Genomic DNA, 24,501 nt, shown 5'->3' with positions numbered 1-24,501 from the left:
TGTTTCTTCTCCTTCGTCAAATCTAATATGCCATTTTACAACGAACATATATGATTCTTCCTATCTTTATTTCCTTCTATTGTCGTTCTTTTTACTGTTCTAAGCACTTTTATGATTTTAGTCCATATTCCAACGAACCAGCACTAGTACCACGGTCGCTTCGTAATTGCTTTTAGGGTAGACACAACAATTCCTTTCAACATATGTTCTAGTATCTCCGACATCTTTTATAAATACTCATAAAACATTAAAAAAAAAATTGTCTATCATCTGTCCAAACCGATTACTGATTCATAACTGGTTGTGAGTAAATAAGAACTTGATTATTACACTACCAAAAAATATATAATGTATAATAAATAATAATAATAAAAAAGTAGTTTGAAGAACAAAATGAGGATCCCGGGAGGCAGAATGCGTGCCTGATTAAAATTGGTTTTTCCTCCAAAAAATATATTATTAAGAAAGAAAGTCTCACGAAATATATATATAAATTTCCAAATCTCAAAGAGCCGCGGAGAGAATCATAATTTTGACACCTCCATTTTTTTCTTCCTTGTGCTGCAAATTTCAACCGAATTTTGAATGTTCGAGCCTCCAAAATCCTAACTCACATCATAATTCCCTCTGGAGGTATCTCATCTTTCTCCTTAGATTTTGAGTTTTGATTTTTAATCTTTTTTCCTTTGATTTTATCACATCATAATTTGATATTGTAACAATAGGGTTCTTTCAATTTAACATTACCTGCTCACCCCGATCGTATGACTTTAATTTGAATATTAGGGTTTGCCCTTAGCCTTTTTGGTTTTTCAATTCGATTTGCTTCGTTTTTCGATATGGGTATATATTGTAATCGTTGAAGATGAAAGGGATTACTTGATGTTTGAAATTGTCAAATGGATTGAAAGGAAGGTGTTAGGGTTACGGCAGGATTGGATTATACGGAATGTGAATGAAGTGGGAGTTTTCATTCCCGTTCAATTGGGACATTTGGCCATCCAATGGCGTGGTCAGTTTGTTTGCACCGATGTTCCTTCTTATTAAATGTGGTTTTGACCTTATGAACTCTAAGACATACTCTACTTCACTTCCTTATGCTTTGGCTTAAACGCAGATGGATTTCTTATCTTCTAAGAACGCATTTTATTGTTTTTCTTTTTTATTCAACCACCTCCAGGTGGGGGATTGAACCTTCGACCTTTTTGGTGAAGGTTCATGTGCCTTACTTTGTTGACTTATGCTTAGGTTGGTTTTTTAATTTATTTGTATTTATATATCTTTGAGATTTTGGCTAGGTTTTGGATGTTCTCCTTTTCCAATTCGTGTTATATTCAACTTTGATGTCATAGTGTGTTATTCTTCACATTTGACATTGGAGGGTTTTGGACATGTAAACAAATCTGTTTCTTTTACGTTCTCCACGAATATTTCTGACGTGAAAAAAAAAATCCTAGTTGGCCTTGAGCGTGAGCCTTCTTTTTGCTGCTTTTGATGGGTGCTCCGAAGCAGAAATGGACTAGTGAAGAAGAAGCAGCTCTGAAGGCTGGAGTTGTTAAGCATGGAGCAGGAAAGTGGCGGACGATACTTAAGGATCCTGAATTCAGCAGTGTACTCTATCTTCGTTCAAATGTTGATCTCAAGGTTAGTAGTCTTGCGCTCACTATTGCGAAGACCAGAACATATTTTATGCAAACTTCTGGTATTTCTTCTTATACGTCGAACAAGGAATTATTTTGCCCAAGAAATTTATATTGAAATATAGATTGATTCATGTCGTCAATATTTAAAAAGGACAAGTGGAGAAATATGAGTGTCATGGCTAATGGCTGGGGATCTCGAGAGAAGGCCAGGTTGGCACTTAAGAGATTACATGCTCCTAGAAAAGACGAGAATGCTGTGGCTCCAAGTGTTGCTGCCCAAAGTGAAGACGAATTGGCAGAAGCCAAGTCTGTTTCCCTTTCCTTGGATATCAAGCAGATAACCGGTCCAAAGCGATCTAATGTAAGGTTGGTCAAATCTTTTATCATTTTTCGTTCCTTCTGTCTTGGTTCTTATACCTGTGGACAGGTTCTTTATAATTTTGTAATTGAGCTTTCATAGAACACTTTGTTTTTTGTTTTCTCACTTAGCTTAGTAGATATGGCCATATAGGATTTTTCAGTTCGACATTGTCGAGGTGGGATTTGAATATTTGGGGCAAGGAGTTAGTTATTATAGTTGTGTTATAATAGTTTGTGTTTGGGGTGTAGATTATTTTAGTTTGGATCATAATAGAATGTGTTTTTTGTAAACTATTTTAGTTTGATAAGTAAATAGTAAGCACTGTAGCAATAAAAAAACCGTTGAGCATTGTTTTAGTTGTTCAATATATATATATTTTTTTATCACACCTTTGTTATTTCCAAATTATTGGGTAATTTAAGTTTAGGGACTTCATCGCATTTTTACCTCTTGAATAATAATCTAGGTTCTTCAAGTTGGGGCATCATTATCACGTTATTGTTCACCCGCACCCCCCACCCACCAATAACTCGTCCTTATTAGATGTTTGTGTTGTATAAATAATGAGAAATTATTTTGTTCTTTCTTTGTTTTGAAATCTAGGTTCCTTCATGGAATTTCTTTTAAGTGTGAAAAGGAAGTTATTTTAAATGTCAAAAGAGTTTTGGCTGCTCATTTGTTTCTTTTCTTTTCTGACCTAGTGTATCTTATTCCCACTTTGAACAGAAAGGAAGAGGAGGAGGAGGAAGAAGAAGAAGAAGAAAAAGAAGCAGAAAGAATAGAAAGGGATGCAAGATATGATTGCCATAGGTGGGAAAAAAGGTCAAATCCTCAACATTTTAGTTTGAAATTACCGCAACCTACAATATAGGAAAAAAAAAAAAACCCAATGATTTACTGATAGGAAATGCAACAATCTGCTTTGAGAAAGGTGTAATATATTTTAATATCTGAAATATGCATTTATGTGTTACCCATTTGGTAGCCAATAGAGGTTTAATTTGTTTATTTATTTAATCTTATAAAAAATTTGTTTATTTATTATTTTACAGGCTGGACAATCTTATAATTGAGGCCATTACTACGCTGAGGGAACCCGGTGGCTCTAATAAGACAAAGATTACCTCGTATATAGAGGTAGTTTTTCTTTCACTCATTAAAGTTATTGGACTTGTGTTGAAGCTCTTCCTTCAATTTCTCATCAATTCAAGGAGAAAATGAAGGGAGATGGTTGTTTGGTGAAACCTATTGATTTTGGTCTTTTACGTATTTAGATTTTGTTTCTTTACTTGAATAAGTGTTTACAGTTTCTTCCCTTTTAGTTTAAAATTTAATTTACTTGTTTTTTCTTAATTGTTAGTGACTCGTGTTAGGAACACAAATAGCAGTCAAGAATTTGAAATGGTTAATGTGGAAAATACTTGAGGCTGGGTTCTCTTCTTGCCTGCATTTGAATATTATTTTCCATTTTAGTTAATGCAAAGAGTAATTATTGATTGAAAAAAGAAAAAAGAAAAAAAATGCATTTCTTAGTATTTATCTTGGCTGATGCTTTTGGAATTATCTTTATAGTCGTTCATTCTATGCACTTTCATATTGGACTTTTTGTATTATGGATTAATATCCATAATGGTACGAATACATATCCCTCTCTCTCTCTCTCTGAAAGCAAGGAGGAAAAAGACACTTATCAATTGGTAATTATTAATTGTTGGATTAACAGTGGTAGGAGCAGTTTTATTGATTATATGACTTCTGTATGATTTCCAAGCCTTATTATCAGTTTATTTAACTCAACGAGTTGTTAGTCTCCTATTAACTGATTGATTCAAGTGAAACTGTACATTTTTCAGAAAAATTGGTAGAATGTCTGGTTTCGTTCTGAAATACTTGTGGCAGTGGATGTTCTAGTATTTGTTTCCTCTTTTCAAGCTCTTCACCCTATTCTTTTTATATTTACACTCTTTGAATCATTTATGGCCACTTGAGAAGTTTGTTGCACTCCTTTGCCTTTTGGAGGGGCTTCCCTTTGTAAATTTTCACTTTATCTATGAAATGCATATATGTTTGTATCTATTAGAACAACTGTTTGGTTCCCTTCTGTTGTGAAGACCTTAATATTATTACTATATTTCCTGAAATTGAACTCTCTGCCTTTCAGTAAGGTTTCACATACGTGCTGCCCCTTTTCTCCCCAATTTTAGCTCTGTATAATTGCTATACTATTCCAGTTTGTTGTAATTGCTGCTGTTGTTGAGTTAGTTTCTTTTTTCCTTCTGTTGATAGGATCAATACTGGGCACCTCCAGACTTCAAGAGGCTGTTATCATCAAAATTGAAGTTCTTAACGGCTAGTCGTAAACTGGTCAAGGTAAGAATTTCATTGTTGATTTCTTAAAAGAAAAGAGTGGAAAACTCCTTTATGACCTCCTTTGATAGGCCGATTCAGTTCTTTCTTATTGTATTCTATTGATAGACTAAGAATATCACACCTTCCCAAGGTTTTCAGGTTTTAGTTGAGTTTCTTTTTGTCCAGGTTAAACGAAAATATAGGCTTCCTTCTGTGGCGCCTTCAGAGAGAAGGAGCTCTATGTTATTGTTGGAAGACCAGCAAAGAGCTACTGTAAGAGCTGACAAGGATGAAATGTGTATTCTTGCGAAAGCTCAAATCGACCTCGAATTAGCAAAGATGAGAACCATGACTTCCCAAGAGGCAGCGGCAGCTGCTGCCCGAGCAGTTGCTGAAGCAGAAGCAGCAATTGCAGAAGCTGAAGAGGCAGCTAGGGAAGCCGAGGCAGCTGAGGCTGATGCAGAAGCTGCCCAATCATTTGCAGAAGCTGCAATGAAGACACTGAAAGGAAGAAATCTCCCGAAGATGGTAACAACTCTATTACTATATTATTTATTCTGAAGTTGCATTAGTATCTACTTCTTTGTTACATAATTCCATTGGGTTTATGAGTCATTAAGTTTGATCTGTTTTGTCATGAATTCATGATTATACAGAGGGATGTGATAATTGATAGGACCTGCATAGTCTTTACTAATTGAGTCAGTGTTGTGCTAAAAACGATTAGGTTCTTAGTTAGAGAACGGTAGAATCTTTCTCACATAAAGACTATGGTCTGGGATTCTCTCAGTCTCAGCAGTATTGTTGTCATCTTAGCTCTACTTTTGCTCCATCATATTATTATGTGACTTAAGTTTTTTTTTTTTTTTTTTGGTTTGTTAATAAGCATGTCAAAAACATCTTATATTTAGAAATTTTTATATAAGCCGTAGTCTTTTTCCCTTGTCAGCAGATGATCCGGGTTTGATGGAAAGCCAAAACTGATTAGAAGAGTTATGGAGCTGTTGAGTAAATGGATGGACATGTTTTGGGCTTGCTATCGATGATTAGCATTATAACCAAACTCTCTCCCACCGTTTTTTGGGCAAGTCGAGGAACAGGGTCATATCATATCTAAGCAGAAGAGCTAGGAAAATTCTGTGGGTTTGGTTAATTAGTTAGTTGTAGTTGAATGTAAAAAATGTTAATTGTTTGTAGTGCAGGTAAATCTGTGGGCTTTTTATATATGCTCTCTCTGATGTTAGTGAATTATTGCCATTGTTTATTTCTATTTGTCTGAAAGCTTGGAAGTGGTATTAATTTAAACAAGGAAAAAGGATGGGGAAATAAATGGAATTGGGTTTTAACAAAAAGTTTCAAGGGGTGTCCCTTTTTCCTTTCAATTTCACGTTTTGGAGAAATTGTTAGATTGCTCCTTTTACATGAAAACTATTTGGATTTTCCCTCAAAGCACCAACATTTACAGATAATTTTTAAAACCATTTAGGTTGGTTTTGGTGCCGATTTTTGTGACGAATCGATCCCCCAATTGATACTCACTCCCCAAAGGGGATTGATTGGGTTCTTTCACTGGAAAACTTTGAAGTCACTGCCATGGGGAATGTTTTAACTACATATTTCTAAGTTCAAATGAAATTATTCAATTTTTTTAGTAGAGGAATTAATAATCAATCGAACCATTATAATTTCAATGAAAACGTTCGAGACTGAAACATGTTCATTATATTGACCATTAAACAATGAAATTTGAATATGATATTTATATAATGATAATAATACAATATGGAATTATTATAAAAAGAATCTAAAAGAAGCTAACATATGTCACAAATACATCTTCGTAAACTAGTAAAAGAAGCTATCTTGTTGTTGTTGTAACCTTTAATAAAAAGGGCATTTGGTCTAGTGGTATGATTCTCGCTTAGGGTGCGAGAGGTCCCGAGTTCAATTCTCGGAATGCCCCATTGTGTTTTCTTTTTCTCTTTCTATTTTCAAATTTTATTCTTCACAATCTTCATGAGAGCTCCTCAAAAATAATATAGAGAAAGCTATGCTAAATATATAATAAGATAAAAGGGTCACAGGGCATTTGGTCTAGTGGTATGATTCTCGCTTTGGGTGCGAGAGGTCCCGAGTTCGATTCTCGGAATGCCCCATGGAATAATTCCTTTTTCTTCTTCGTATTCCAATTTTTAAACCTCGTACCATGTTTTATCTAAACTATTCTCAATCAGAGAGGTAAGCACAGCAAGCCGAAAGCCCGACTCGTCTTTTTCTTCTTCTTATTTCTCTTTCATTCTCCCTCCGTAACAGACTACTCCCACCCAATATTTGGTCTGCCGATGTTCACACACTCAAAAGCCAACGGAATCCAATCTGATCATACAATATCGGCGTTGGTTGTCGTCCGATCTGACCCAATCAATGCTCACCTCTGAAAATAATTGATTAGAAGACTCAAACCTAGTTTGAGGTTGTTATCTGTGCTCTTAAAAACTACTTATGAAGTTCAATAAATTAATATTTGATGTGTAATTTGGTTATAAAGAAGCGTAAGAGTAAGATTGTCCTTTCAATTATAATCTATATTCATATTTCATCAATAATTTGTTATAATATAGTTATTCGAAAATATATATATATATATATATATGATTTGATTTATAAGCAATTCTGCTTTCAATCTAATTATTTTTGTAGAACAAATTGAACCAATTAAAATTTAATTTGAAATAAATGAGAGAATAAATTAATAAAATGAGAAATTTGGGATGGGCAGAGAAGATACAAAATATTTAGTAAATCTAAAATCTAAAATCTCTATCAAATAGCTTTAATACATTAGAACAAATTTAAGAGTGATTCTAGATAGATTAATAAAAAAAGTTATTTTACCAAACAACGTAGACAAATGGGATGATCTTATACAATTGCTTTTTTACGATTGCAAAATTCAATACTAAATGTGGCTTTGATCTCAAACTCCAAAATGAAAATTTCCCTTACTTTTTCAAACTTCAGATATTTTTCCTTTTGTTTATATAACCAAAGTTAAAAAGAATGATTCTTTTTTTTTTCTCTCGTTTTTCCATCCTCTATTTTCACCAACCATTCTCTATTTTCCTTTTCTCCATAGTGTGAGAGAGAAGACCAAGAACGAGAGAGTGAAGAATGAGAAAACGAGAGAGAGAGACAGACAAATAGAAGAGAAAGAGAAGGTTGAAAGAGAGAGGAGGGTGAGACAACAAAACAATAAACAAAAACATAATAATAAACTGATTCACAATCTCATTATCAAAATTGGGCATTTGGTCTAGTGGTATGATTCTCGCTTTGGGTGCGAGAGGTCCCGAGTTCGATTCTCGGAATGCCCCCAGAATATTTCTTTTCCAACCACTTCAAAATCTTGTCAAATAAAAAGGAGAAATGAATTCTTGTTGGCAAGAGGGCATTTGGTCTAGTGGTATGATTCTCGCTTCGGGTGCGAGAGGTCCCGAGTTCGATTCTCGGAATGCCCCCCAAATGTTTTTTTCACCAATGCTCAAAGCTTCCAACTCAATTCAATCATACTTTTCTTCTCTCTCTCTCTCTCTCTCTTTTTTTGAAAAGTAAAATTCATTCATTCATACACCTTCATGATTTTTTCCTTATGGTTGGAAGGGAAAAGGCAATAAATTCATAGTTATAGAGAAAAATGACAGACAAAGTGTGTACCAATAGATTTCAAATAATTAGTCCATTCTTCGAGTTCCAGTGGGTGAACACATACTTTTTTCAAAATCGCAAATTTGACCCTCCACCTAAAAAGCCAAATAATGGGAGAAGAATTATAGAATATAAGTAGCAATATCATAGTCCAAGAGAAAGAATGCAAGTAAAAAAGGAGTGTATTTGTTGGATAGATAGATACCAAGCAATAAAGGATGAATGCTTGAAGTAGTAGTCAGAACCCCCCACCTGTGGAAGCGCATCTATATTATTACATATAACATTAAAATTCAGATACGCATGCAAACTCTAACATGGTTAAGAGAAACAAAGCTAGCACAACTGCACAAGTTTATTTCATACACAAACCAGGGAGGGACGCCTAGTATCCTACCCCTAATCTCATCCACCATTCAAAACAAAGCTTTACGAAATGCTAAGCATTCACTATCAAGTCAATAATGTGCATACAACACAAGATCAGGACTACATCTTAATAACCCTCTTTCTCTGGGTCTGATGAGATATTAATAACTTGCGAGATCAATTCTTAAAATATCTCATCAGACATTCTCATTGACTTGATATTCATAATTTTCATTTAAAACAAAAACTACACATTAGTCAACTATACCATGGTCCATGGATCTACCATCAATGAGATATTATACAGATTATAATAAAGAAAAGTCAATGGACCTATGATGTTCAAACAGGGCATTTGGTCTAGTGGTATGATTCTCGCTTTGGGTGCGAGAGGTCCCGAGTTCGATTCTCGGAATGCCCCCAATTACATTTTTACTATTTAAAAATTCATCACAAGTTTAAGAGAGACGAGCACTAGATAATTTAGTGTTCATAACTGCTAGAGCACAAAGCTTAGTTATACATCTTAACTTTTGATTTAAATTTGAAATATTATTCTTGTTAGATGCACAAATTGGGCATTTGATCTGGTGGAAGATTCTCAATTTGATGAGGGACTAGAGCTTTTGAGTTCAAGTTTTAGGGGATACCTCTGGCACGTGATTAATGATTTTCTACTCATAATTTTCAATAAACCAAAATTTTCTTTTGTTTTTCTGTTGTACACTCTTTTCAAAATATTTTGGGAATAAGTAATACAAAATTTTTACTTACGTTTATTTCCTACGCCTCAAGAATGACTGTCTACTTGAAATAAACGCTATAGGCCCACTATTATTTTACCTCTAAGCTCACATATCACCACTAAAAAATAGCTCCTTGGGATAACAAATAAAAAAAATTAAATATTCAAGCAGGGCATTTGGTCTAGTGGTATGATTCTCGCTTAGGGTGCGAGAGGTCCCGAGTTCAATTCTCGGAATGCCCCAGTTTCTTTTTTTCTTTCGCTAAAAAAGAAAAAGAATCAATCATTAAAAGTAACTTCTCAAAATACACCGAGTTATCTATGTGTGTTGCACAAGATCAGATCTAAATCTTGATAAGTCTTAATTGAGAAGTGAAAGCTAGAAAAAAAATGGTGAAAAACTGTATTTGTAGGGGGGTAAAATTGGGAATGCTTTAAGGGGCGTGTGCCCATTTACTTTCTTTTCATAACTTTCATTTCAACCAAAAAGCAAACATTAGTTAATTGTACAACGGACCCAACATTAAGAAAGTACCTTTTAAATTACAGTAAAGAATAATAAATGTAAGGTAAACAATTAAGTAGAGTATTTCCCTTATCCAACTTTTTACCACTTTCAAATTGAAAAATTCCAAATGCCATTTAATTATTCGTCAAATCTTTATAATTTTTAACGTTCAAAGAGAAGAATGTAAGCAAACCTAAATAAAAGGTTAAGAGTGTATATGGATACCTGATAATAGATACGAAGGCTGAATGCTTGAATGCAGCCAGCCGGATAATAGATATGAACTATGCAGGGTGATTGCTTGAGAATGCAGCTAGAAAGAATCCCGCCTGGAAGTTCATTTGTATTCTGTCATGCAAACTTTAGAATTACGATAAGGAGCTTTTTTTTTTTTTTTTTTAATAACTGTGATAGGGAACTTTGATCATTAGTTTCAAAGAGACAAGCACAAGATAATTCAGGGAGATAATCAAGCATCCTAACTTAGTTCATCAGCCATTCAACAGAAACTTTGCCAAGTACACAAAATCATTGACAAGCATACAATGCAAGGATCAAATCAACATCTCCATATGCCTTGATTACAAAATGAACTCTGTATCTGACATAGAAAAGGACAGAACAGTTAATCTGATCGTAGATCCTCAATTTCGTAGTTAGCAGGGGAGGGAGGGGGAAACTATTTAGTACAGCCGTACATGTGGTTCTGAATTATTTTATTATTTTTCTTTTTTGGATCCTCATGTGGCATGAAGTTGTTGACTTTCTATTCATAAGTTTCATTTCAACCAAAAACTTCTTGTAATTACCAATAACCTTACCAAACACCATTGAGAAAGCAGCTCCACCAGCTACAAGTCAATTGTACCACGATAAATAAAAATACATCAATGAATTTCTAATGTACAGATAGGGCATTTGGTCTAGTGGTATGATTCTCGCTTTGGGTGCGAGAGGTCCCGAGTTCGATTCTCGGAATGCCCCTTCCTTTTTTTCTGTCATTTTCAAACTTAAACTTCTAAACTCCATTAAATTATTCATGAGATCCCAAAATTTTCATAGTTCCGGCTAAGTACGTAGTGAACAACCTAATAAAAGAAAAAAGAATACGTAGGACTCTCGGGAGGTTCTGAATTCATTTTTCTTGGATGCCTATTATTGTGGCATGAGGTCGTTGACTTTCTATTCATAAGTTTCATTTCAACCATATTGCTTTTGTATTCTACTATTAAGCTTTCCAACCGCCATTGCAAAAACAGATCCACCAGCTACACATTTGTCAATTGTACCACGGCCCCAGCATCAATAATTTTAGCAACAACAACAAATATTAAATGAAGTTACAACAGTGGGGCATTTGGTCTAGGTGGTATGATTCTTGCTCTGGGTTCAAGAGGTCTCAAGTTTGATGTTTTAACTAAGTCCAAGAGAAGAATGTCAAGCAGAACTCAAAAAAAGACGAACTAAATAGAAAACAAGAAGTGTAAATGCATAGATACCAAATTATGGAGGATGAGTGCGAATAAGTAGTTGGCCAGATTTCCAGGTGGAAGCTCATCTATCATGTATACTACATATTTTGGATAAGAAAATTTGATAGTTCGTTTCATAATAATGAACACAATAAAATCAGAAATCAAGGGAGGTAGCGTGCAACCAACCTCATTTCATCAACCACTAGAAAGCAACTTTGTTATGTACACTAAGCCATTGATGTGTGTATGCCCAAAGATCAACCAACCACTGTAGAAAATGCAAACCCATCTACTACACATTAGCCAATTGCCTCGAAGATCCAATATCAAGATGATGCAACTTAAATTACAAAAGAAAAAAAATGCTCCAATGATATGGTTCACTTTTGGTGTGAGTGAGAAACTACAAAAGTATATCAAATTTGTATTCCATGATTATATAAGGAGGCATGCATATTTTTTAGTCTGCATCCAATGATTATTAACAGTCTCATTGGATAACCTTTCCAATTTCTTAACGTTCAATCAATTTCACCCTTTTTAGGGTTCAAAAAAAAATTGTGGATAGCCGCTTATGAGATTATGCTCTGTTACTGCCCTCCCAAAATTCAGCTGATTATCAGGCTATAAAACAACTACAAATTAGATTCAGTTGGTCTAAAATTTAAGGCAGCATTAATGATTCCCAACTATCCTTATATCAGATTATACTTGTGGTTTACTTTCTCTCCTTTCTTTTTCAGTAACCTTTTTCTTTAAGAGAAGATCCTCTTGCTCTCTAATGCGTGGGGACACTAATTTCCAATTACAAAAACACTCCTTGGTGTGACAGAATATAAAGGTTGACAGAATATAAAGGTTGGTTTAGCACATGTTTTGCCAGGAGAAATGAGAAAATAATTCTACTCATCTCCAATTCCTCCTAGATCATTACCTTTATAGAGTATACTTCAAGCCTAAAAGAGTAATGATCTTTGTGGCAGAGGATTATAGTTGGCAGATATGACCCCCATTCCTTTGAATGGTTGTCTAAAAGGGTTTAAGGTTAAATTCAGGAATTTGGTAAAGATATTTCTCTTGAGTCCCTTCCTTCTCCTTTCATGTTCTTTGTGTCGTAGAGGAAGGCACAAATACTTATTTCTGGGAGAACAGGGGGTAGAGGTTAAACCCCTCTGTTCTACATTTCCTCGTTTGCATGCATCATCATTCTTCCTATGAAAACCGCCTTGTTTCTGATTTTTTGGTTTGACCTAGGAGCTTAGTGTCTTTTTTTCTTTGGTTTCTGTCATTCCTTGTCCACTAGGGAAACGTCGGAGGTTGGCTGCCTCTTTGTTGTCCTTACTTAAAGAATTCAATTTTGGGCCTGTAGGACGGATATCCACATTTGGAAGCCTAACCATCTTAAGGGTTTTTTTTTTTTTTTTTAATTCCTTTTTCCGATTGTTAATGGATCCCTCTCACATTAGCAAGTTGGAGAGGGACCTTGATGATTTCTAATCCTTGTGAGATTCCATGCGTCTCCTTGGGCTTTGGTCTAGAAGACTTTTTGTTATTGTTCTCTAGGTAGCAAATTACTTAGTTGGAGACCCTTTTCCCTAGAGGGGTTTTGAGGGCTGGTTTTATTGTTTCTCTTATATTATTTCATTTTCTTTCTTAATGAAAGCAGTTGCTTCTATCCAAAAAAATGTACTCGAAGCCTGACCTCAAGAGAAGGACCACATGCCAACTACCGCTGAACTTGAGAATTTCACTAGTTATGTATCAACATTCTGACAAAAATACTATATGGAGCAAAATTTCCCGCTTATAAAATAATTGTACTTCTAGAAGTTCGGCTGGACATTTGATCTAGCGGTATGAGTTTGCTTTGGGTGAAAGAGATCCCAAATACAATTCTTGAAATGCCTTTTTTTAGCCTCAGTTTCAACCAACTGCTGGCACTACTTTTAACAGTTAAAGAAGATGATTTAACTTGCCAAACTAAAAACATAATTTGGTACGTTCATGTGTTTTTATCAAATCCTCAAAAGCCAATGCATAAAACCCCACTAGCGACCTACAACTACCAGTAAGGTAAAAGATCACTGACAGAGTTCAGGTCTCACAAGATTATTCAAAACTCTAAGTAAAATGCCCCAACTGTTTTTTCCAGTAATTAGATCCTTCGAGTCAAAAAGTATGCTCCTTACAACTCAGTAATACACATCAAAAGGAACAACCAACTGCATTTTACTTACAAAAATAGGCATCAAAGAAGTAGGTGCCACCTTGTAATTGTAACTGGCTTTAAAGGTGGCCCACCACGTATTCTATGACTAAATTGGACACATCTAGTGCACCATATGAAAGTTCAACAATCTAGAATTAGAAACATTCCTTGAAATGTCTTTCACCAAGGTGTATGAAGTATGAACATGAGTCACGTCTGCCAGATATACACTTACAGTTAATTCAACGTAAGCAGCCCAGACTTTAACATTCAACTCTTTCAAGCAAAGAACAATTTAGGAAGAAAACTGAAACAACAAGATTCTAGAAAGAGGAAGAGAAAACTGGAAAGCACAATCATTTGTTTCTGAAAAATCTTGATAAGAGACTCAAAATATAGATGTTTTTTCTTTTAAAATAAAACAAACTATTTCAGAATAGAAACGGCCAGCTTAAAGAATACCATAAAAAAGAGGCACCTTACAAAAGACATCCAAAATTAGCTATTACAAAAGAAAAGGTTTCTAATAGTTAATAGACAACCACAATAATGGTTTGAAACAGAAGGATAATACAACTCTTGCTCAAGGGGTTAGAGAATCCAAGTTCAATGCTTGGAACACCATAACAATTTTGTTACAATTATTTCTTCTTGAACTACATTTTAAAGACTGGGTCACAGTGCACAACATGTACGCAAGATTTGAAAAAAACAAGATAACTGGATCGACAACTAATCTGGATAGAACCCAAAACTCTACAATCAGAAACACAAAGGTGCATAAAGTATAAACCACCGACTGCCACACCACACTCATCCTGAAGCTAAATTTAATAAACTATGGCAACTCAAGGGAAATTCATGCGAAAGCAATTAAACATAGAGAAACTAAGCAACTTCACCTGGCTATTTTTTATCCCAATCCTTCAGACATCACATCCAATGGTTGAAGCTTGCATGGGTTATCTAAGAATATATTAAAAGCGCTTCACTTTCTTCTATGAGCTTATAATTTATTCGGAAACATTTTCCATCATTTTCTCGACAACCAAACAGCCGGGAGATAATCGTGGTGTACGGATAAAGCTTAAGAGCACCATCTTGATTACGGTGCTGTGTTCGTGGGCCTTTCAATATCTCAGGCCCAATTTTATGGCCTCACTAAATGTCACATTCCGCCGGCCCAAATTAAAGTAACGAATAATTAAATTATATTAAAAAAAAAAAAAAAAAAAAAACCTCATTGAAACCTTTTCATTAAATTTTTCATAATTTCATCTTTATAACCTTAATTAACTTTAATGTTATTTAATATAACGCAATCATGTATTCATTTGTTAATACATAAACGAGGTTGGGTCAGTTATGAGGGAGTTGGAGATTCAAGGTTCGATGAGCGGCTTCTTCAGTCACTTTGATACTTACAGAAATGGAGGAATTGGTTCGAGGGTGTTGCACCCTCACATTGTAATCTCCATGGAACAACGAAGCATCAACAAAACCTTCATCGTCGGCTGTAATTTCAAAGCTGGGAGATTTCCATTCACCCAAAAGCTTATCCACAACATCTCCTGCTGGTGTGTTCTTGAAATTCATATCCACAAGCGGTAGAGTAGTGAAACCTGCGGATACTGGGCCAGCAAATGTGATTATCCCCTTCACTGCAGGATGTGAGTACCCTTCTCTCAGAACTTCCTCGTAGTATTGTGCCTGATTTGGAGTTTCTTGAACAAACACTTCTGTGATCCATATGGGGTAGCCTGTTGATCCTAGAAGGTCCAAAGCGGATCTCAGGTATGGCAAGTTGGGTGCAGCAGGGCCGAAGTTGCCCTGCAAGCCGATTCCTGCTGGGATGTTTTCATTCCCGGGATACGACAGGATTTCGAGGAGTTTCTTTCTGAAGTTAGCTGGGGTTGATGTCTTTTCGTAATCGTGTTCCATGGTATTGTATTCATTCATGAAAAGAAGTGTTTTGTTGTCGAGTTTATGTGCTATGTTGAAGTACTCTGCAGAGGCATTTTCACCAAGTTTGTCCTCAAAGAATCTGAAGTGCACGTTTTCGTTCACGACGTCCCAATGGATAAACTTTCCAGAATATCTCTTAACCACGGAGTTGATTCTTCTATCGGCTGCTTCCTTTAAATCTTGAGGGGAGAGTGACTTAACCCATTCTGGCTGGTATTTTGGACTGTCCCAGAAAATGTTGTGTCCTCTTACTGAAATACCATGTTGTTGGGAAAACTCAAGCATTGCATCAGGGACGGTGTAGTTCTCTTGGCCTTGTACTTTCTCAGTGCTATACCACTTAAGTTCATTGGTGAAAGTGGCATAGGCAAATCTTGATGCAAACCACTGTTGGTATTCTTTACTAAGGAGAATGTGATAGTTCATTCCTGCCCCAAATGGGAAGTTTGGTTTTTTCTGGTCAATGAGGACTTTTGCACCTGCTAGTTTACTGTTGTCTGGTTGAGTTATTTGCAACCTCACCTTGCTTTTCCTCACCTGCAAAACTTGGTTCCATCATTCCATATACATGTTATACTCGATATTTGAATTTCTTTTTTTTTTTTTTTTTTTTTTTTTTTGCTTTCATACATAAAGTTGAACTTTTCCACATTAATTTTCTTTGCTTTATATTACCTTGTTAATGCTTTCGTCTTGGTGGGATCGCCATTGCTCCTTTGTAAATGGGTGTAGTGAGACATTATCAACCCAGATTTCCACTGCTGTATTTGTACTCTAAATAAATAAACGCAAAACAAAGTTAGTGAGAACGTAAAGAGACTTGGTTGAATGTTGCAACCTACTCAAAAAGAATTAGAACCAAACCAACCATGCAGTGTCCTATATGAAACCAAGTTGGTAACATCAAAAGTTATTCACCTCAAAAATAACCTCCGCTTGGCCTGTAAAATTAGAGACGATGCCACCTTTGAGCAAACTCCAGCATCCATGTTTGGCCATGGTTTCACCACCATGAAGAATCTGACCCCCTTTACTATTTCTGAATACAACAGCCACAGGTGCATTTCCCTCACTTAATCGAACCCAAGCTGCAAATTTTCAAAGTCTTCGGTGGATTAGAATAATCGGGCCTTTGAAAGACTTGAATATTCAAACTTATTCGATTGTTAAAATTACTACGTACTTAAGGTTGTTAAAATTACTATATAAGTAAATTTGAGATTCTAACTTTAACTAGTCTGAACGTATAATGGGATGGATTTTGCAGGAAAAGTGAGTAAAAAGTTAAAAACATGTTTAAAGAATAATTAGTGAAAAAAAAGTATAAATAGAGACAAATGATAAAGTATTGATACAGAAATACTTTAGCTAAAACACCTAACAATATTACTTCAACGAAAAGGACACATTTCTAGACCGTCTAGTTGATAATTTGAATTATGTTTTATATTTTTTCAGATTTAACAAATTCAATAAACATATACTTGACAACCAGTTTTGATTTTGTTTCTCGCAAATTGTTTCCAAGTTTTTTTGATCCAAACAATAAAAGATTTGAAAGCAACATTTTTACATCGAATTTTGAATTTCAAAATCTATTATATTAAAAATATAGTATGTCTTGATATACAAACTCTAATTACTTTTTAATTAAAATATGTAGTATGTAATGTATTATAAATTATATAATATTACAAAATAATAATTATACTGACGTAATAAAACATACAATAGTTTATAGTAAACCTAATATCGAAAACGTTTAAAAATTAAAACAATTGTTTAAACAAGAATCTAATTTCTAATTTGTTTCATAATAAAAAGCCCTTGGCTCTTCGAAAGATTGTTTTGAATTGTAATCAACCATATGTATACATTTGACCTAAGAAAATCTTATAGAGCCACTTTTTAGCTATAGCTATATAGTTAAAAAGCAGAAGCAATCAGTTTGTCAAAAACACTTAAAACTGATAAGGTAAGATAAACGAAATGTTGGTGAATTGATTGCAAAGAAGAGGGTATATACCGGAGAAAGTATAGAGGTAATGCTGTTGGAGATGAAGCAGTTGATGAAAAGTATCCCTTGGGGAAGTCCTATTGTGAGCTACGATGAAGGTGTTGATGAGATTCCCATGCTTCAACCATCCTTCCTTTATCTTTCCTCCTCCAAACACTTTCCAACCTTCAATTCCATTGTTGAACTCTGGATTCACTATCATCCCTCCCCCATCATGAACCCTTCTTGGCTTTCCCAAACACTGTTTTATATATATTTATACCATATTATTACTCATTTTATGTTTTGAATCTATATCCTAAACTAAACTAATTGATATTGAAAATCTCTTTAAGTTACACTTGCCTGAGTTGTGGCAGAATAATCATATGAGACACCTTGGATGGTGATAATAAATTTCCCTGCATTAAGAAAGATATATTTTTTTACATTAAAAGTATATAATTATACCACACTATAGATAAAGAGATAAGTGAAAGAAAAAAAAAACCTGAAAATATCAAAATTAATGGAAGCAAAAAGAATTTGAAAATGTTCATATCTTTCAGAAAACAGAAAAAAGAAGAAGAAAAACCCAAAGATATCTTGAGAAGAAAATAACTGAAGAACAACAATAAAGTTGTTTCTTTGTTTTTCTTGTCACTTCCTAATGAACTAATTCTCCATGTGTTATATATTTATAGAACAAAAACTTGTATTGATTTTTGGATTTCATAAACATTGTTATGGAAAGTAGTTGACTTTTTTTTTAACTATTACTGTATTTTCTTTGCTCTCATATATATATATATATATATATATATATATATATATATATATATATATATATATATTCTAAATTGTTTTAAGGTTGTTGCTATTTTAAAAGACTTTTCTTAATTTTTCTCCCTTTGGGTTTTCTTAAATTGTAGTAATTTTGTCCATTTACATTTGTTATTTGTATGATATCATGCATGGTAATTTTTAATAATATATATAATGTTCCAACCATACTTGTTTATGAAAAGGTTTAATTTGTATTATATAGAATTATATGAAATTCAGTTTTTTGGTGTAATATAGATTTTAAAGGAAATAGTATATATTTGTTATCCCATGCTATATAAGACAACTTTATTTTCTAATTTATTGAAATTTATACTTCAATTATCAATGTTGATAAAAAATATTTATAACCCTTTTGGAACTTTCTCAATTGGCATAGATTTGTGTGTACTCCACCTAAGATGTTTTCGTATAGAATTCTCACTCCATGTTAAAACTAAAAGAAAACATATTTTTTTTCTGTAAATTCAACAATTATATGGGTTAGAGATCAAACTATTTTAGATGATAATTTATATGTTATCCACTCAATTATGACAAATCGTACTGAAATTTTGAGAAAGAGATGCGTAAGTTCTAGTAATTTACTCCATTTATGATACATTAAATTTGTGTGACATGTTAGATGTTTGTTATGTCCTTTCCACGTATTTATAGAGATTTGATACGACATCTTAAATATCAATTCTCAAATGAATTCATAAAAAATATAAAAAAATCAACCAAAATGCAATAGATAATTATATATTATAGAAGTAAACAATTAAGCATATTACTTATGTAATTGCTATAATGTTAATTTTATAAATACTTTTTTGCATTTTATTGATATTACCATATGATTGAGATCTTGAAAATTTCCATCCAACATTTTAAATCTTGATCTCATCCTAATTTTTCAAGGATGTCTTAAGTAATTATTTAATTGAGACACTATTTTGTTACTCAAAATCTATTATGTTTAGTGATTTTAATTAATTATCCTCCAAACCTTTTTTTCTTTAAATGATTAATTATTAAATATATATTAAAACATAAAAAAAATATCATAATCCAATTAACAATATATAATAATGAGTAATTATTTTAAAAAAAATTGCTCTTAATATATAATAATAATGAGTAATTATCTAAAAAATATTTGTTATTTTTATTTTTATTATAGTATGTGAAACATTATAGTTAAAGATTATTATAGTATGCAATATATATAATTAATAACAGGTGAGATATAATAGATTAGTTTGTATCTAGGTACATGCTATTTTATATTAGATAAAAAAATTAAATAAATATTATAATAAAGAAAGCGAGAAGATTACTAAGAAATTTATAATAAATTACATGATAACAAAGATAGATTTTAAAATGAGAATCTCTCTCGATGCTTATGCTGACTTAAAATTTAATCATTGGACAACTAAAAAGTGCTTTAAGTTTTAAACCCTTTCTAGTATATATGATGTATGAAATAGTTAGTGGTATTATTATTTGGAACATAGAAATAATAAAATAATTTTGTTAAAATATATATGGAGTAGGTGCAAATACATATATATATATATGTGTGTATATATAGTGGAAGTTAAAAGATGGGGTTTAGGGTTGTAATTGGAGATGAGAATGAGATATGCATTAACCATTCATGTTTGAGGGAAGATATAGGTGATGAAGGTGACATCCAACTCAAAGCACTATACCAAATTACTCAAAACCAAACTTTATCTTTTGGTTGGAAAAGTTAGTACAAAGGATCATTGTTTAAGAGTGAGTGATGTGAAGGAATAATCAATAGTCCAATAACTCCCCAAATTCTTATTCATTTTTAGTAGCTAATAATGTATATTATTACATGAGCATGACATATATTGTTTCCAACCATCATTATCTTTATTTTGAAAAATGACACTTGGTATCCAACGACAAGTTAGTCATGTAATACCCCATGTGCTTTGGAAATGTAAGTTGGCCCAACAACACCTTAGCTTTTGTATCTTCTAGATATGTGGAGTCTCTTTTGGAGCTATGGGGTGTTGGATGGTCCACAAGCTTGAGAAAGAGGTAGAGGAGGAGGAGCTTTACTAGGCCGTTAAGATTCAATGACGCTTTTAAAACTATTAAATTGGAAAAAAAAAAAACGTAAGAAGTAGAGCTTGAACCTAGGTTTGAAGGTTAGCTAATAGTATTGATACCACGTTAATTATATATATATATTGTGTAAAGAACCTAAAGCTGACAGAGGCTCAAACCATCCTAAACCTATATTATATCTTGAACACGTGTGGTGAGGGATTATAACTCTTATAGATCTCTAGTGGTCTATTAAGTTTAAATGATTAGGTTTGGAGAAAGATACTTCACATGTAAAAGTCATAATTATGAACTTAATTTTCAAAATTTAGCTAAAACAATTTACTTATTTGTTTTTGTTTGGCACTTGTCACAATGCCTATAACATTCATTTAGTAGAAAATTATAAAAACCTTCTTCTTTTATGAATTGCTCTCTACACGCACTTCCTCACTAATTTTTTTCCTTTACACATAGATATCGCCCACCTAATAATCTCCACTAGTTTCTTTTATACGTACGTTTCAATAATTGCCACTAATGCCTACACTCTCTAATTGGATCTCTACTCACACTCACTAATAAGTTCTCTCACTTTCTTTCATCAAGCTCCTTTTTTGTTCAAACAAGGTAGATTTCCATTTATATAAGAACATGACAATTTCCATTGTTATTAAACCATACTCATTTCATCGAAATAAGGTAGGTTTGATGCACTCCTTTCCTATATATACACTAGAAAAAGAGAGTGTGATTGTGATTGACTTCTTGGTTTCCACAAAAATATTTGATATACTTTTTGTATAGAACATTCAACCCTATATTACATTACAGAGATCAAAAGGGGAAAAAAAAGCAAAAAAAATTATGTATCCTCACAAACCGTCAATCCTATCTGTATGCAGAAAAAGAAGTGACCAAAGAAGAAGCAAATTAGATGTCACAGAACAAATATGCCTAGCCAAAGCTTTAGTTAAGTGGATTTTCTCTAAAATAGAATATAAATTTCAACCAAAACTTAAGTTGTTAAAAGCCCCCTTTTCTCATAAAGTTTTGAGCTAAGCCTGGAGGAAGCCTTTCTGCTCTAGGTAATTCAGTACTTTCTCTGCCATCTCAGATGGTGAACCTCCAGTGTGTTTCAAGACTATCTGAAACCCAAAAAGTTCAAAAGGGTCTCCCAATCAGGTTCAAAACACAATGTCTCATTCATAATACAACCAGTTATGTCCACAAGTTCTTCATTAATTAACTAACCGTCAGCATATGTTGCAAAAAGATTTACTCCCAATGTAGTATAAGCATTAATCTATTGAAAGAATGTTTAAAGAAATGTTGTCATTTTCCTCCAGAATTTGGAATTACCTCACAATTCAATGGTACTTCGTACGGATCATCGATACCAGTAAAGCCTGCAAAAATATGATATTGTTCAGTTGATAAATGAAAAATGATAATTCTGATTTCTGAGCATGGTTTATTTGAAAATGTCTTTGAGTTGAAACTTAGGGGCCAAAATAAGGTTAAAAGTAATACTCAAATCACACTACAAAATAAGTGACAATTATTAAGATCATCAAGTAAATCTAAGGAAGATGATAACAAGTTGCAGTGACCTTTGATCTTCCCTGCCCGCGCAAGCTTATACAGTCCTTTTGCATCTCTTGCTTCACAAACTTCAAGAGGAACATCCATGAACACCTACATATTTTTAGCAAATTTTTGTAAAATATATTTCAGATGCAAGGTAAGAAACCAGCTCAAAATCTATTGTACGCAAAAATGAAGAGATACCTCAATAAAGTATCCATCAGGCAAAATGGCACGACAGGCATCTCGATCCCTTCGATATGGGGATATCAAACTAGCAATGCAAATAACTCCAGCGTCTGCAAACAGTTTTGCAACCTCACCTAATTTATGGAAGAGGTATACTAATTAGAAATCATTAACAGAACAGGCCAGAGTGTTATTCTAAATGATTATCAAACTTACCGACCCTCCTTATATTCTCAGCACGATCTTCTGCTTTAAAACCAAGGTCGCGATTCAGGCCATGCCTCACATTGTCCCCATCGAGGATATAAGCTAACTTTCCCATTTTGCATAAGCTTTGACTCAAGGCACAGGCCACAGTGCTCTTCCCTGCAAATTAGCTAAGCATATTTAGAAAAATTGGTCCAGGTCCAAAAAGTCCCAAACCCAACTTAAATATTTCAGGCCAAATTATTTTCTATCCTTTTCACGAAATCTTTTAAAAGAATGACCTCAAAAATCAAAATCAAATGTTCCATTGTTGAGTTTGGTCTATAATCCAAACTGTAGGTTTCATTTGAGGACAATCTAAACTATAGGTTCTCTAAACCATGATTATTACATAATAAGTCAAAAACCATTAATCTCTAAAAGCAAAAGACAAAAGGTTTAATGACAAACCTGAGCCACTGAGGCCTGTGAACCATATCACGCATCCTTTCTGTTTGAGAAGGCTCTGTTTTTCATTCTTTCCAACTGAACATTCATGCCACTTGATATTAGTAGAATTTCCTACCGTGGATAACACACCATGATTTTTTCCTGATTGAAAAGCATCTTAGTAATCTGAACAGCTTAAACTACAGAAGATAAACTCATAAGATGATGAAGAAAAATTGGACATCACAATATAAACTTATGCCAACATAGAAACAATTCAAACATTCTGCAATAAAATCAGCATTCCAATAAATCAAAGAGTTCAACATCAAATTGTAAACGTGTAGAGAAATACTGAAAATGTCAACGACAATATAACTAATATCTACATAAATACTAACAGTAAGGTTCTTGCCCTTCCAATTATCTTATTTCCACTATCTAACGAATCAAACAAGACAGATCAAAACACCAGAAACTTCAATGAGATGGTTCAAAGAGAAGTTCCCATATCTCACTATCATTAAAAATTTCAAGAACTAAAAATAACAGATATTCCGATTCAACCAAAATCAAAGTCCCCGAATCAAGATTCAAGATTATATCAAAAGACATCAAAATTGAAGCAATACCCGAGTTCCCAGCACGTCCATTGCCCAAGGCAGTATCAAACTCAGTCTCACATTCACTCTTACCCAAACCATCGACCTTCCCATTAACAATCACCACCCTCGAACCCTTCTTCTCAACTTCATCCCGCAAAACCACCGACGATCTGAAGCTAATTCTATCGGGAAACCTTGCGAAACCAATCGCCGACGGCGGAGAGCATTGGTGGTGAAGCGACGGCGGTACAGAACCCGGCAACGAAATTCTCCCAATCGAAACCATATCTCACACACATCTCAAAAGGGAAACACCATTGACTGAAAAATAAATAGAAAAACTAAAAAAGAAATGAAGTGATGAAATCAAGGGGAAATGAGATGCCATAATTTGTAGAATGGCGGAGAGCCTCTCATGTTCTTGTCCGCCATAATAATTAATGACCGGTGGGAAAAAAAAAAAAGAAGAAAAACAAGAATCACGAGCCTTTTTCGCGATGAGCCCTTGTTTTGAACCTTTGACTTAGATTCTTCTTCTTCTTCTTCTTCTTCCCTGAAATTAATGTACCGTAGAAGAAGAATGCGGACCCGGAGCCGAAGGCTGTGGAACAGCGAGCCGTCCGGAGAAGAAGAAGAAGAAGAAGAAGAAGAAGAAGTGAAGAACGACACCGTTTAAAGCCCGACGAAAGACAACGCATTAAAATGGGTGCGAGTTGTCCCGACACGACGTGAAGTTTTAAAATTGTTAAATAATTAAAATAATGTATTATAATATTGTTGAGTCTGACTGACCTAACCAAAAAAAAAATTAACATTTATGATTATTTAGGAATATACCAACTTGATATTCAATTTGGAATTTAGAACATGTGGGAACTTCTATATTTTAATGGCTAATTTGAATTTTAGATATTGTTTGAGGAAGAATATTATGGTAAAATTCCATTTTGGTAAGTATATGTAATTATCCTTTTTAAATTTGATATGTTTGTGGTGGATATAATTTTTAAGAAATTGTTTAAGTTTAAATTTGTATTCATCTATTCTTATCTTGGACCACTTGTTTTAAATAAAAATACGTAGATCTTGTGTAATAATAAAACTTTTTCTTTTCTTCTTATGTTTTATTTAAAATTTAAAAAAAAAAAAATCACTTCATTTGACTCTCTTCCACCTTCTGTCTTTTCTTCTTCTTCTTCTTCTTCTTTTTTTTTTTTTTTTTTTTTTTGTATATATTTTTAGA

General features: G+C 33.6%; 3 protein-coding genes, 1 long non-coding RNA gene and 7 other non-coding genes across 22 annotated transcripts; 8 read left to right on the top strand and 3 right to left on the bottom strand.

Moving 5' to 3' along the window:
* Positions 1-387: 387 nt before the first annotated feature.
* On the top strand, positions 388-5,617 carry LOC103494819 (telomere repeat-binding factor 1). 8 transcript variants are annotated; one of them, XM_008456181.3, is made up of 8 exons: positions 388-633; positions 1,458-1,644; positions 1,795-2,009; positions 2,731-2,826; positions 3,057-3,141; positions 4,291-4,374; positions 4,540-4,881; positions 5,306-5,617. In XM_008456181.3, exons 2-8 carry the CDS (start codon positions 1,495-1,497, stop codon positions 5,318-5,320), a joined length of 987 nt encoding a protein of 328 aa, XP_008454403.2. In that variant the 5' UTR covers positions 388-633; positions 1,458-1,494; the 3' UTR covers positions 5,321-5,617. The 8 variants fall into 8 exon arrangements, with proteins under 8 accessions (XP_008454403.2, XP_050943430.1, XP_050943429.1 ...); XM_051087473.1 differs by having other exon boundaries at positions 417-633; positions 2,731-2,814; XM_051087472.1 differs by having other exon boundaries at positions 438-633; positions 2,731-2,814; positions 5,286-5,617.
* A 627-nt stretch (positions 5,618-6,244) lies between these two features.
* On the top strand, positions 6,245-6,316 carry TRNAP-AGG (transfer RNA proline (anticodon AGG)). The gene has a single exon. It is a non-coding gene; the product is annotated as a tRNA-Pro (tRNA).
* Positions 6,317-6,436: 120 nt separating this feature from the next.
* Positions 6,437-6,508, top strand: TRNAP-UGG (transfer RNA proline (anticodon UGG)). The gene has a single exon. It is a non-coding gene; the product is annotated as a tRNA-Pro (tRNA).
* A 1,089-nt stretch (positions 6,509-7,597) lies between these two features.
* LOC103494818 (uncharacterized) lies at positions 7,598-14,423 on the bottom strand. Of its 5 annotated transcripts, XR_001763239.2 has the most exons (7): positions 14,267-14,423; positions 13,423-13,580; positions 11,342-11,423; positions 11,180-11,250; positions 9,906-10,028; positions 8,264-8,310; positions 7,598-8,153 (listed from the first exon to the last, which is right to left on the bottom strand). It is a non-coding gene; the product is annotated as an uncharacterized LOC103494818 (long non-coding RNA). The 5 variants fall into 5 exon arrangements; XR_007822324.1 differs by lacking the exon at positions 11,180-11,250 and having other exon boundaries at positions 13,393-13,580; XR_007822323.1 differs by lacking the exon at positions 11,180-11,250.
* Positions 7,656-7,727, top strand: TRNAP-UGG (transfer RNA proline (anticodon UGG)). Its single transcript has one exon. It is a non-coding gene; the product is annotated as a tRNA-Pro (tRNA).
* Positions 7,800-7,871, top strand: TRNAP-CGG (transfer RNA proline (anticodon CGG)). Its single transcript has one exon. It is a non-coding gene; the product is annotated as a tRNA-Pro (tRNA).
* Positions 8,777-8,848, top strand: TRNAP-UGG (transfer RNA proline (anticodon UGG)). Its single transcript has one exon. It is a non-coding gene; the product is annotated as a tRNA-Pro (tRNA).
* On the top strand, positions 9,344-9,415 carry TRNAP-AGG (transfer RNA proline (anticodon AGG)). The gene has a single exon. It is a non-coding gene; the product is annotated as a tRNA-Pro (tRNA).
* Positions 10,593-10,664, top strand: TRNAP-UGG (transfer RNA proline (anticodon UGG)). The gene has a single exon. It is a non-coding gene; the product is annotated as a tRNA-Pro (tRNA).
* Positions 14,424-14,621: 198 nt separating the features above from the next.
* LOC103494817 (endo-1,4-beta-xylanase 5-like) lies at positions 14,622-17,980 on the bottom strand. The gene is made up of 6 exons (XM_008456179.3): positions 17,837-17,980; positions 17,692-17,747; positions 17,356-17,587; positions 16,248-16,417; positions 16,005-16,103; positions 14,622-15,866 (listed from the first exon to the last, which is right to left on the bottom strand). The coding sequence occupies exons 1-6, from the start codon at positions 17,883-17,885 to the stop codon at positions 14,724-14,726; spliced, it is 1,749 nt and encodes a 582-aa protein (XP_008454401.2). The 5' UTR covers positions 17,886-17,980; the 3' UTR covers positions 14,622-14,723.
* Positions 17,981-21,013: 3,033 nt separating this feature from the next.
* LOC103494812 (adenylyl-sulfate kinase 3) lies at positions 21,014-23,971 on the bottom strand. The gene is made up of 8 exons (XM_008456175.3): positions 23,746-23,971; positions 23,286-23,579; positions 22,675-22,815; positions 22,234-22,383; positions 22,033-22,151; positions 21,855-21,939; positions 21,604-21,650; positions 21,014-21,389 (listed from the first exon to the last, which is right to left on the bottom strand). The coding sequence occupies exons 2-8, from the start codon at positions 23,542-23,544 to the stop codon at positions 21,300-21,302; spliced, it is 891 nt and encodes a 296-aa protein (XP_008454397.1). The 5' UTR covers positions 23,545-23,579; positions 23,746-23,971; the 3' UTR covers positions 21,014-21,299.
* Between the last annotated feature and the right edge of the window lie 530 nt (positions 23,972-24,501).

This window comes from Cucumis melo, chromosome 7 (assembly GCF_025177605.1).
Source record: "Cucumis melo cultivar AY chromosome 7, USDA_Cmelo_AY_1.0, whole genome shotgun sequence".
Taxonomy (NCBI): domain Eukaryota; kingdom Viridiplantae; phylum Streptophyta; class Magnoliopsida; order Cucurbitales; family Cucurbitaceae; genus Cucumis; species Cucumis melo.
The sequence above is the reverse complement of the archived record's forward strand: the minus strand, read 5'-3'. Positions and strand labels throughout refer to the sequence as shown.